The sequence below is a fragment of the Equus przewalskii genome, chromosome 17 (assembly GCF_037783145.1).
Source record: "Equus przewalskii isolate Varuska chromosome 17, EquPr2, whole genome shotgun sequence".
In the NCBI taxonomy this organism is placed as follows: Eukaryota; Metazoa; Chordata; class Mammalia; order Perissodactyla; family Equidae; genus Equus; species Equus przewalskii.
In genome coordinates this window covers 49,075,847-49,089,792 of record NC_091847.1, presented here as the reverse complement: position 1 = coordinate 49,089,792, position 13,946 = coordinate 49,075,847, and the positions used below count along the sequence as shown (strand labels likewise).

The 13,946-nt window shown below is 33.9% G+C and overlaps 1 protein-coding gene across 7 annotated transcripts in view; it reads right to left on the bottom strand.

Moving 5' to 3' along the window:
* UBR3 (ubiquitin protein ligase E3 component n-recognin 3) overlaps window positions 1-13,946 on the bottom strand; it is a 219,536-nt gene that overhangs the window by 29,115 nt on the left and 176,475 nt on the right. For all 7 annotated transcript variants that reach the window (XM_070580101.1, XM_070580103.1, XM_070580104.1 and 4 more), the window contains one exon: window positions 7,503-7,606. In XM_070580101.1, the coding sequence (XP_070436202.1) occupies window positions 7,503-7,606 (104 nt within the window). The remainder of the gene's footprint in view (window positions 1-7,502; window positions 7,607-13,946) is intronic.

Below are 13,946 nucleotides of genomic sequence, written 5' to 3'. Positions count from 1 at the left end.
AGTCCTATGATTTATTATAGCAGAAGGATATAAGTAGAAATCAGCAAAGGGAAAAGGCAGATTGGGTGAGTCCAGAGGAAACTTTCAAAGTCCTCTCCCAGTAAAGTCACACAGGGCATGTTAATTTCCCCAGCAAAGAGTTGTGACAGCATGTGTGAAATATATACCAGGGAAGCTCATTAAGAGACAGATAGCTACAAGCAAGTCCAGGGTGTAATGGAGGCAAATAGAAGGAGGAACTAATGTAGACTATGGACAAGGCAAGGAAAAAATAAAACCTCCTGCCCAAATCAGGAGAGTTAGTCTTGAATGATGAAGAGAAATAAGCCATAATAAGGAAGGCAGGAATGGGACGAGGTAAGGGAATGGGGATTCCAGACAGAGGAAGCCATTTGTAAAGGATCACAAAAAGAGCCTAAAACTTACAAGAACTGTAAATTGTCCAGTGTAACTAGACTACGGGTAGTGATTTTTCAGAGATGAAGCTAGAAAAGTAATCTTTATGCTGAAGATCAAAGGTTGCAAACTATAGACTACCCGTCTGAATGCAGCCTGCAGGGATGTTTGGTTTGCCTTTACCCTGTGTTGTTTTTAGTTACTGACATCTAAAAATAGGATATTTCTTGCAAAAGTCCAGAATTCCATTTAATCTTGAAAAACAGGAAGATCTGACAATACTGGGCCCAAATTCTTACATGTCAACAATTATCCGGTGCTGAGTAGTAATTATCCTCTTTGGCCAAGCATATATTCTCCAGTGTGTCACAGTTCCCTACTCCCAATTACATCAAACCAAAGACTATTTCACAAGGAGTCAGTATATAACACTACTGTTAAGAATAAATTTAGGCTATGAAGCCAAATTGTCTAGATTTAAATTCTGACTCTTCCAATCTTAGGCAAGTTAGTTAAACACTCTGTGCTTTTATTTCTTCATCTTTTAAATAGGAACAATAATATCACCTACCTTAAAAGAATTAAGTGAAATAAGCTTTAAACACTTAAATCCTTAAACCAGTGATTGGCAGTGACAATCAGTAAATATCTATTGTTATTAATATTACTATTTATGTCACTTGCTTGATATCTATATACATTTGGTTTATAGCACCTAGACTAGGCAATGAGAAGCCGCTGAAGCATTTTCAGCAGGGTAGTGATGACATTAGATTTGCATTTTAAAATATTCACTGCTGCTTCTAAGGAGAAAATGACAGCTACTGTAAGCATAATTTTAGCTTTGTGTTGTAGCAAAGTACTAATTTCTGTGTGGTCTGTCTTGATTATCATCATTTTTTAAACATTTAAGCTGGGAGTTTAAAGTCACAGCTTATGCTTAAGTTTTCACGTTCATTTATTCATTTAACAAATATTTATTTACTGAATGCTTACCATGTGTGAAATCAATGTCTTTTTGGGACTTAGAAAAAAACAAGGAGTCACTCATATGAGGTGTATGTTAAGTCAACAGGTTGCTATCTTCCAAGGTTGAAAAGAGAGCAAAGCCCTTCAAACACAATTATCAAAATTTAAAAAGGAGAAACAGGATTGGACATCTACTATGAGTCAATGCTTTTTTTTTTTTAAAAAAAAAAAAATCCACTATCAAAACACCTGAGAGTGAACAAAGGAAGATCAATACTTATTTGGAATATCTTAGAAACAAACAGACTCTAAACAATGGCACAGATTTTATAGTGCTATTGCGTGATAGGAAAAAGGGAGGTGGAGAGACACGGTATTTTCAAGGCTGCTCAATAATAAAAGCTTGCTCCTACTGATCACACAAGATACGAGAGTTTGGTAAGGTAGAAATGTTAGCCTGGGGCTCTTAAGTGAATTTTTCCTTAGAATCACAAATGTAAAGATAAAACTATGAAAATAAAAGAAGAAAGGATAAAATAACTTTATAATCTCAAATTGGAGAAGGATTTTTAAAATAAGATTCCAAAACATAAGTCATGATGAAAAAAGTGATAGGTCTACAACATTAAAATTAAATATTTCTGTTCCACAAAGGGCAATACAGTCAAACAAAAGTCTGTCAAAAGATATCTGTGATGAGTAAAAGTGACAAAGCAGCAGGAAGATAACAACAGAAAGTCCAATTTTTAAAAATAGTCAAAGTATAGGAATAGGAAATATACAGAGAAAAATTGAAATGTCTAATAAGTATATGAACAAATGATCAATTGCATTTATAATTAGAGAAACGCAAATTAAATTAATCAAAAGCATATACTTTGCAACCCTCTGGCAAATATTAGAACACTGGATAGAAAGAAGTGCTGCAAGTGTAGGGTGGAAAACAAGAACCCTCACGCACTGCAAATGGGAATGTGAACCGTGAGCAGCCATTTAGAAAGCAAAGAGGCAGAAGGTGTCCTACGGATCCAGCAATCCCATAACTAGGTATAGAACCCAGAGAAAGTTTAAAGTACGTAAGACTTTAGGTTTTCACAGCAGTTTATTTTTCCCATGGTGGCAAAAATTTGGAGGCAGCCTAGATGTTCATCAATGAAGAGTAAGTAAAATGTGGAATATACTTATACTGGAATACTGCTATGCAGCAATAAGAATGAATCATCATTTAGAGATACATGATTAGGTCTAAATGGCATACTATTTAGTAGAAAAAAAGTAAGAAAGATACAAGATTTATAGCACAATACCAGTTACGCAAATTAAACAAACACAAAACAGCAGTTAAGTTTGCACGTTCCGCTTCTCGGCAGCCCAGGGTTCTCCAGTTCGGATCCTGGGTGCGGACACAGCACCGCTTGGCAAAAGTCATGCTGTGATAGGTGTCCTATGTATAAAGTAGAGGAAGATGGGCATGGATGTTAGCTCAGAGCCAGGCTTCCTCAGCAAAAAGAGGAGGATTGGCAGTAGTTAGCTCAGGGCTAACCTTCCTCAAAAAAAAAAAAGAAATCACTAAAGAATAAATCTAGGCAATCGTCAACAGCCTCTAATGTCACAAAAAGAGACAACTGAAAATTGGATCCTGATGAAAGTATGTAACACCATCCATGAATAATTTTTGCAAAAAGAAATAAGAAATTGAATCCAGGTGTCTAGATCTATCTATAGGAAACACACGAGAAAAGAAGAACACGTTATTAAACGATACAGTGAGAATACAATTAGCAAAATACAGACAGAAGTCCCAGATTCTTCAACAAATAAAATGTAAGGGGGCAGGGAGAGGTGGACGGATTGAACCCATAGATTTAAAAGAGAAATAACGAAATCCAACGTGTGGATCTTGTTTGGATCCTAAGTCAAACATCGAATTGTAACAAAGCATTTGCAAAAAGCAACTACAGAAATCTGAAACCTGGCTGGCTAGTTAAGAATATTAGGGCAAAACTGTCCATGTTGAAATGAATTAATAGTATTGTGGTTATGTTTATTCAAAGAATCTTTAACTTTTAGATACATACTAAAGACTATACGGATAAAATGACTTAATGTCTGGGATTTGCTTCAAAGTAAACCAAGATGGGAGGCAGGGTGGAACAGGTGAGGGTACAAGCAAAACAAGACTGACCATGAGTCGATAAGTGGTGGGTACATGGGGGTGCGTTAAACTCTGCTCCTTACTGTTATATATATTTGAGATATTCTAAACTAAACTATTTCTTTTTAAAGTCTTGGTTTGTAATAAAGCAAAATTGAGATATTTCCTTTTTTAAAGTGAATGAGAAATAATAAGCACCATTCTCTCTCTCTTTCATGGGTCCTGCTTATAGGATCCTGACAGCAGAAAACGGTCTAAAATCACGAGTACCCGATGGTCCAGAGACTCCTGGAATTTCTATCCTATACAGCATGACTGAACAGAATTGTGACGCTCCTCAACGACAGAGAGGTGGGAAGGAACAGCAATAGCGATCCAAACCTGAGTAATTGACTCTTCCTAAAAAACATGATGATCTTATGTTTTAAATCTTGGATGTTCAAAAAGAAGGAAGAATTTTAGCCAAAGAAATATAAGTGTAAGTTTTGTGCGGAACTTCCAACAGGGTTTCTTGGAAGAGAGTGAAGTTCCTCCCTCAACTCTCCAGCCTGCTGCCTTAAACAAGACTATGATGGCTGGAAGTCTAGGAACTACTTTGGAACATGAAGATGAGAACCACACCAGAAGGATATTAACATGGTGCTGTGAAATAGGAGGACCTGACCTCCCTACCTTCAGACTTCTTTCTACATGAAAAAAAAATAAACTTCTGCCTTACTGTGTTATTTGGGATTTCTTCTCTGTTATATACAGCCAAACATGATCCTAAGTTATAAAAGAACCAAACATGAATACCTGAAAACAGTGACGTATCAGAAGTTCCTTTCAAGCTTATTCTTTGGAGACCAGTGACGGGTATTATAATAGATAGGATACAAGGACATGAAAAGAGATCAAAGAAAAATAAACACTTGTCTTTTAATATATTAATTCAAGCTTCTGATGAGAGAATTGGTATAACAAAGGTCTTTTAAGCTAAAAACAGTGCTGAACATTAAAAAGCTTATAGTAGGTTTTTTGAAGGTACCTTCAGATAAAACCATGGGAAGCATTTAACATTCTGGCGCATACAAACAGTAATATTTCCTTCACTTTCCTTTCCTCTTCTAATAACAATCAATAACCAAATAGGTACACAAATACATATTCTTACACTAAAAACAGTTTACATTAAAAAGATAGATACAATAAAGACCACCAATCGTTAACCCTTATGTCAACAGGGGTAGAAAAGGAAAACTTATATTAACAATTCTACCTCCCCTAATCTACAACCTTCCATCTTCCAAAAAAAGCTGTCTAAGGAAAATTAAAGTAACATAATTAAGCTCTGCCTTTCCCAGTAATTAAATATAAAGTTCAAATAAAGGTCTCTATTCAGTTCTCAATGTGTAACGGACTAAAAAAATTTAACGAAACATGGCAATTTTTTTCTGGCCCTAAATTCTAAGAGGAACTCATTATTACAATGACAGCGAGCAATATATTAGACAACGTGTTTGAAGCTGCTCTATAAAAACAATACAGATAATCCAATCTTGAATTACTATGAAGTTTTAAGAAATAGTATAAATCACAGGTTTTTAAAAGTAATTCTAACTAAAGTTAATGACTGCTAAATACTTAGCTCTCTGGTTCCCCAAGGGCAAAGTCCATGTTTTATTCATCTTTGTATCTCCAGCATTTGGCAAAGAAGCATAGCAACCTGGCACATAGCAGGTACACACTAAGTATTTCTTGAACTCAGTTAGGCAATGTTTCTTACAACTGAGTACTAAATAAACATTTCTTGATTAAATGTGTCCACCAAACAACACTCAAATGATACTACTTTGAGGTATAGTTACTAACAGTATTATAAATTTTTATATAGATGTTTTCCTGAATCTATCCTATTCATTTAACTATTATTAAAGTAAGCCAATCAACTTTCTTATCTCTCTCAGATTTTAATAAACAATTTTAGGATACGTTTCTACTGAATTAAATTTACTAGGTTTAAATTAATTCAATGTACTACATCCTCTTTGGCATTAACTTCCCTTCTACTGAAAGCTAGTGCCAACACTTATCATCTGATGAGGAGGAGGAAGATGCACCAGCTATAGCTCTCAAGACACTGATGTAATAGGTCCTTTACTATTAACTGAAATACTTTTCTCTTTAGATAGATATTGGTTATAGAGATAAAACTATTTCTATATATCAGGTTTCCTTCACTTTTAGCTTTTCAGGTTTATGGAATAATTATGCTTATAAGTAAAATGTATATTTAAATAAAATGTTTAACTATTTTGAAGACATTATAAAACAAAGTAATATTGTTTTATTTCAAAGTGTAATACTACTAGCATAATTAGGAGAGTACAGTCGGGGTAAACCAGCATAACTCCAAAGCAACTGTCTCCCTAAACCAAGGAAAACTAACCAAACAACACAAAAAAACCTAACAATTTGTAACCAGTTTCGCAAAGAGACCGGCTTCAGTAAGGCCATTTCACAGGTTTATATTTTACAGTCTGCAAAATGAAGGACGAAATTCATACATGTAACCAAAGCCCAAAAAAGTAATATTCAAAAATATCTGAAGTATGGCAGTTCCTCAAGAAGTTAAACATACAATTACCATGACCCAGTAATCCACTCTCAGTTATGTACCCAAAAGAACTGAAAATAGATGTTCAAACGAAAACTTGTACACAAATGTCATAGCAGCACCATTCACAATAGCAAAAAGGTAGAAACAAGCCAAATGTCCATCAACTGATGAACAAATTAACAAAATATTGTATATCAATACATAAAGAGGAGTGAAGTACAACACACAGTACACATGAATGAACCCTGAAAACGTTATGCTAAGTGAAAAAAGCCAGACACAAAAAAATCATATATTGCATAATTTCATTAATATGAAATATCCAGTATAGGCAAATCCATAGAGACAGAAAGCAGATTAGTGGTTTCCAGGGGTTGGGGTAAGAAAGGAATGAAGAGTGATTGCTTAATGGATACAAAGTTTCTTTTTGGGCTGACGAAAATATTCTGGAGCTAGATAATGGTGATAGTTGCACAACATAGCGAATGTACTGAATTGTACACTTTAAAATTGTTAAAATGGTGAATTTTATGTTACAAGAATTTTATAATTAAAAACATTAATCCAAAATTCACAGTGCTAGTATAAATAAAATATTGTGCTTGTTTATTAATGACATTATTTAACTCTTTATAAAGTATCCAAATTTGCATGAAATATCAATCTGACTATATTTAAAAGACCCTTAGGTAAAAGGTTTTATCAAAAGATCAAGTGGAAGTACACACAAGGAATATCTTCACAAGTGAGATGGGGCCTTTCTAGACAGCCACAGGTGTTCTTTCCATTATAACTAATAATACAAAATCAAAACAAAACAAAAGAGAAATCTAGCTTTCCACCAAAGGAGAATGGTTATTTGATAGAATATTTTATATATCTTCAAATGAAAACTACAGACTACGAAGCAATAATTAAAATGTTGCTAATATAATATTAATGCTATTAATATCATAGTAGTATGATATTAACACTAATTTAAAATGATGAGACATCACATTTTAATAACTTCATGATACTACTATATCAAAATATATATGCAAGTAGATAGAGTGGAGGCATTAAAGCTGACAGTTTGATCTATTTTTCACATTTTTATATTATCACTTTTTTAAAAAACAATGGTTTTACGAATGATTTCCCATGTCTTTACCTTATTATTGAGTAAAAAGCTGAAAAGAATAGACTCACAAGAAAGAAAAAGAAACCCTTTATTTCACTGTCATCTTCTTTAGATATATATGATTACTATCTAATAATAGAAAAATTGTTATTTACCTCAAAAGAGTTCCATCACACTGAATGCTGTATTTGTCTGCACAGTTTTGAGAATGTTCATTATATAAACTATATAATCTAAGAATCTGAATTATAAAGACATACCTTTGCGTAAGGGTTGTGGCATCATTAAGATCTGGATGAGCAAAAGGGATGTAACATCATGATAAAGAATCGGAACCTCAGGCTGCTGTTCTTCATTTCCCAGCCTGAAAGAAAATGCATAATCACTTTAGACACTAATGTAATCTCTTCTTTCTAGTTCATTTTATACTTCACATATGTGTCTATGGAACAGAAATCAAACTTTCATAAGCAACTGAGAAATCTCAAAAGAAAAAGTTAGAGACCATATTTGGTCTAAAAATATAATCTTTTAGACTCATATATTTCCTTGACTCTGCCTAAGATGAAAAAAATTACATAGAAAATTTATTAGATCTTACTAAAGTAAATAATTGGGATACATTAACTCGGTTATGAGTCTTTTGATGTCTTAGATTACGGAAATCAAATGAAGCATTAAATGGAAGTTAAAACAATAAGTTTCACTACAAATGAGGTGGCAAATAGGAATCACAAACTTAGCACTAAAAAGTAAATGTTCACATTATAAAGAAAGAACAGGTACAAGTCAAACAAACTACATTGAAAAGGCATGATTAATATCTCTTGTCAAAAATTTGTTTCAACTTTATGACTAACAAAATTCAGATAAAATCTTCAACATTTTAGTCTCAAAAAAAGATAATAATAACCAAAGCAGAACTTAAAATACACTATAAAAGACAAAGTAATAAATCTTAGGAATGTACAGTACTATGAAAAACACAGACTTATAAAGCAGATCTTATTCTTAAAGAATTTTTAAAACTTCTTTAGAAGGTTAAATTTTTTACCATAGGTTTAATTTTTAAGGTCAGAGAACAAATGTAAATCTTAAGTTTCCAGAATTGGACAAATTCTGAAGCTACACTTCAGACTAGACTTGAGATGAACAAAAACTGCTCCTCTCTTTTATTAGGCTCCATCACTCAACCAACATTTACTTATTTCTATACCATATGCCAGGCACTGGACACACCAGGGAGTAAGCCAATCCCTGCTGCTGTGAAGTTTGTAACTGCCAGAGGAAGACCGCTCTTTGAACGTCTCCATTCTCCACAAATATCCTTGTCCTCCTCTCAAAAACTAATTCTCCAATAATGCTATGAATCCTACTATTTCTTGTCTCTCTAGCGTCTCTTCTTTACAAGCCCAAAGTTAATTGCAAAAAGAAAAAGAAAATCAGAGGCAGGCTACCATTTCCTCACCTATTATTCAAATCCCCACAATAAAGGTTTCCCACATGGTCAACAATGATTTCCTAATTACAAAATTTAGTGGGCATTTTTCAATCCTTATCTTACTGACCCTCAACTTTGGATACAGCTCAACAGTCTTGTCTGGAAAATTCTCTTGGCTTTTGTGAAACATTCTTTCAGGTTCCCTTTTATCTCTCTGATTACTCCACTTTAGTCTTCTTGACAGGTTCTTCTTCCTCTAACCACCTAGAAATAGTGCTGACCCAAAGCCTCCAATTCTCGCTCTCTTTTCATATTAATGACTCTTTTTGAAAACCCCCTAACCCATGACTTCAATTGCCAGCTATATATTGATGACTCCCAAGGCTGCATTTCTAGCCATGACTCGCTTGAACCCTCTATCCGAACATCCACCATCTCCACTTGCATATTGACAGGCAGCTCAACTTCAACATGCCTGAAACTCAACTCATGATCATTCCACTCTACTCCACACACACACACTCCCATGCTAGTCATGACCAATCTGCTCTCTCTTCTATAGTCTTAGACTTGATGTGGTTTATTATATCCTCTAACATTTAGCAAAATACCCAAAACATAATACACACATGATGAAAGAATACTGAATAAATAAGCATCCCAAACCCTATATTCTTACTGACCCCACATTTAATTGGCAGTAAGTCCTAACAACTCTACCTTTATTCCCTCTTTGCCATCCCTATGGTCACTGTCTTCTAACTATTCAATCTCCTCTAAGTTTACGTCCCTGTAATTCATCCTCTACACTGTTAGTGCCCTGAAAAGAGGCTTCCACGGGAACTGTATCTTGTTTACCATTATTTCCCCAATTTCTGGATTAAAATAGTTAATAAAAACTAGCTGAGTAAACAAATAAATGAAAAATGAATGGATGGATGAAGAAACAGGTGGCAAAAGAGACAAAGACTAGACAGCGAAGGCTGCAGAGCATAAAGAGACAGATAAAATGAAACAGAGTAAATTACAAACTGATTGACATTAGGGCCAAAAGGTCCTATATATTTTTGTATGTCTGTGGTTTTATCACAGTCCTTTAATGAAATGAATTAAATGACGCAAAAAGGAAGTACGGAAAAAGGGTGAAACCAGACCCAAACAAAAGGGAACAAAGAGCAAAAGGAAAGTAACACTGAAAAATCCTTGCTGACCTATTAATAAAAAAGAAAGTGGTAAGAAACAGGTCCTTTAAAAACTACTCAGAATAAAAATGACTTTGGATTATCAAAATGCTGCATTAAATCTAACAGCTGATTAAAACACTCAGAATTAGAGGGAACTTCATGGATCCATTTAAACTCTCCCAATCTCACCTCTACACAAAGAACCACTTTACTGCACAAAAATCAGTAGGCTTAAGAACTTCTTGCAGCATAATATAAAGACCAACAAATTACAGAACTTTTAGGTATAGAAAAGAAAAAGCATTCCCAAATGAGTAACTTAAATATAGTTTGTTAAAAGAAGGATATTGCAACTTAAAAACTTAAAGGGCTAACAGAATTTTAGATTCTCATTTATTTTATTACATTATGTCAACAAATGTTTTTGTAATAAAAGCAACCTTTCTCAAAATTAGAGGTGAATTATTTTTTTGCTTATTATTATCAGTGACCTTCAAATATTGTTTAAAATCAGTCTAAATTTCCACATGCATGGAAAACTCTCTACCTAAGAAGATTATACCCTCTATTATGATTATTCATATATACCTTGTTAAAAACTTAGCAACTTTTATATTAAACGCAATTAAGAATGTATACTTAATAAACATTTCAAAATTAGAACGATACAAAAATGAATTAAAAGAATAGAGAATGTTCCTAGTTGAGGAAACTGTCTATTATAAAGATAACTATTTTTCCCAGGTTAATTTATGAGTTTAAAATAATTCCAATCAAATCACAAATGAAGGGAAGGGTTTAGAAAATGGTTCTAAAGTTCATCTGGAAGAATAAATAGGTGAGAACAGTAAAGAAAAACTGGGAGGCGAAGGGGAGAAATGAGAGGAACTTAATCCAACCAGATATACACATACCTCCACAGTAAGTAAACTGGATGGTATTGTCACAGAAATAGGCTTCAAGGTCAATAGAACAAAGGGGAAGTTCCTAATCAGGACCACAATATACAAACACTTAGTATATAATAAATGGGATGTAAAATGGGCAAAAAAATTAGTTATTTGAAAATAAATTTTAAATCTTCACCCAATATTACTGATAAAAATAAATTCCAATAGACTGTATATTTTTAAAAAATTATCCCGTAAGAAAACCCTATGAAGAATATACACGTAGATACTGCAAATCCTAAGACAGGAAACACATTGTATTACTGGTTATAAAAGTAAACATGAGATCTTGGATGGGAGAGGCAGGCACTTTAAGTATGAAAGTAATTGAAAAAAATAAGAAATATAAGGTCTGACTGGTTTGGCTACGTGAAAATTTAAAACTTTAATATGTCAAGAAAAGTAATTATAAAATTAAAAGGCAAACATATTTTGGAAAAAAAGTTTCAACATCTATGACAAAATAAGGTTAAATATTTTAAGTCATAAAGAACCGTTCAGATAATTTTTTAAAAATAAGAGGCCAATAGAAAAATGGACAGATGTCTTGAATATATAATTCACAGAGTCTGAAGAAATAGCTAATAAATATGAAATATTTATATGAAGTTAACTTCACCTATAATTTAATACATTTCTATTACTTTGAGATCCCATTTTTTTTTTCCTTAAGATTGGCACCTGAGCTAACAATTGTTGCCAATCTTTTTTTTTCTTCTGCTTTTTCTCCCCAAATCCTCCCAGTATATAGTAGTATATTTTAGTTGTGGGTCCTTATAGTTGCGGCACGTGGGACGCCACCTCATCATGGCCTGAGGAGCGGTGCCATGTCCACCCCCAGGATCTGAACCAGCGAAACCCTGGGTCGTTGAAGGGGAACGCGCGAACTTAACCACTCGGCCAGCCCCCATTTTTTAATCTATCAAATCAGCCCCCCCAAAATGTTTTTAAGTGATAATACTTAAGACTGACAGAAATGGGGACATTCTTACACTGCCAGTGAAAGTTTATATAGGTACAATCTTTCCGAAAAGCCACGTTGCACTATGTAACACAGTGCCTGAGATTCAGTGAATATTTATCAAATAAATGACTGAAAATGTAAACTATTTATATGCTTTCATGTTATTCTATAGTTCTAGGATTATATCTGACATGTCAAGAACTGCTTAATGCATCATCTGATATGGTGGGAAAGGAGAAACCACTTAAATGATTAACAACAGGAATGAATAAATAAATTAGGCATGTAAAGAATTTTTAATGATGTCAGAATTTGGTTATGTGTTAACATTAAAAAGCAGATTCTAAAACTGATTCAAATAATACTTAAAAGTTCATAATATATATACAGAAAAAAAAAGAGACTGGAAAGAAACATCTCAAAATGTTAACAGCATTAGAGGAATTTCCGGAAAATATGATTGATTTTTCTCCCCATATTTGCTCTCACTTTTATGGCTCATTAGTTCATTAAATTGTAAAAACTATATATAACACATAGATTATAAGATTTTAGATTATTTCATTTTCTTCCTCAATATTTTGGTACATTCTAAACATTGCACAATAAATAAAATTTTTATAAGCAGAAAAAAATTTACAAAAACAATAATCTGGAGCTTGTTAGCTACCAAGATAAAAACAACCATTCTGAGGACATAGAAATGGATCTTTCCTGGTACACAGTAGGCACATAATCAGAATGAATAAAGGAATGAAAGGATGCACCCCACTGTAGAAAAGAGAACCACAGATTTTGACTGTGGGGTTTAATACCATTATTTTGATAACGATCCTTTAAATGCTTAATATTTTTAAATATGTAATTGTTTCCATCTCCTAAAGTTTTTAGATAATCTCTAAAATCCAGATTATAAAACCCATACACTACTATTACTCTGTGGATAAGAGGAAATGGGTGGGTTAGAGTTCACAGGCCTAATTTCCCCTCCCCTTTTTTTTTAAAGCAAAGTAATCGTCAAAACAATGAAACTAAAAGGAAATAAGGAAGCAATTTTCATGACGCTTATAGAAAAAAGTATATTATGAGAAACCTATACCATTAGACATAAAATTTTATGTTGGAAAAGTATTAAAGTAAAAGTGAGAAAACATAAAAACTAGTTTAATTAAAAAAAATCTGGGGCCGGCCCGGTGGTGCAGCGGTTAAGTTTGCATGTTCCGCTTGGGTGGTCTAGGGTTCGTCGGTTCAGATCCCAGTGCGGACATGGCACCGCTTGGCAAGCCATGCTGTGGTAGGTGTCCCAAATATAAAGTAGAGGAAGATGGGCACGCATGTTAGCTCAGGGCCAGTCTGCCTCAGCAAAAAGAGGAGGATTGGCAGCAGATGTTAGCTCAGGGCTAATCTTACACACACACACACAAAAAAATCTAATATACAGACATGAAACAAAGATGACATACTATAATCAACTCTAATATTATAAGTTAGTGAACTAATGAATCATAAAAACGAGAGCAAATACTGGGGAGGGAAATCAATCAGATTTTCCAGAAATTCCTCAGAGCTCTCAGTACTAGGAAAAGAAGCATAGAGTAATATTTAAGAACTTAGCCTCTGGAACCAGAAAGATTTGGGTTCAAATGCCAGCTCTATTCCATAACAGCTTTGTGCCCTTAAAGAACATGTCAATGTCGGGGGCTGGCCCAGTGGCATAGTGGTTAGGCACATGCTCTACTCCGGTGGTCTGGGGTTCACAGGTTCGGATCCTGGGTGTGGACTTATACACTGCCTATCAAGACAGGCTGTGGTGGCATCCCAAATACAAAAAAGAGAGGAAGGCTGGCACAGACGTTAGCTCAGGGATAATCTTCCTCAAGCAAAAAGAGGGAGATTGGCAACAGATGTTAGTTCAGGGCCAATTTTCCTCACCAAAAAGAAAAAAAGAACATGTCAATGTAATCTACACAGAAATCGACATATGATGTACACCCAAAGTTTATCTTATGTTAGAAACCAATGTTACTACAATAAAAATAACTATATTTTAAAAAGAACATGTTAATTAATTTTCCTAAGCCTCAAGTTCCTCATATGTAAAAATTGGGATAACAATGGTATCTAGTGCATACAGCTATAGTGATGATTAAGTGAGATTATATATG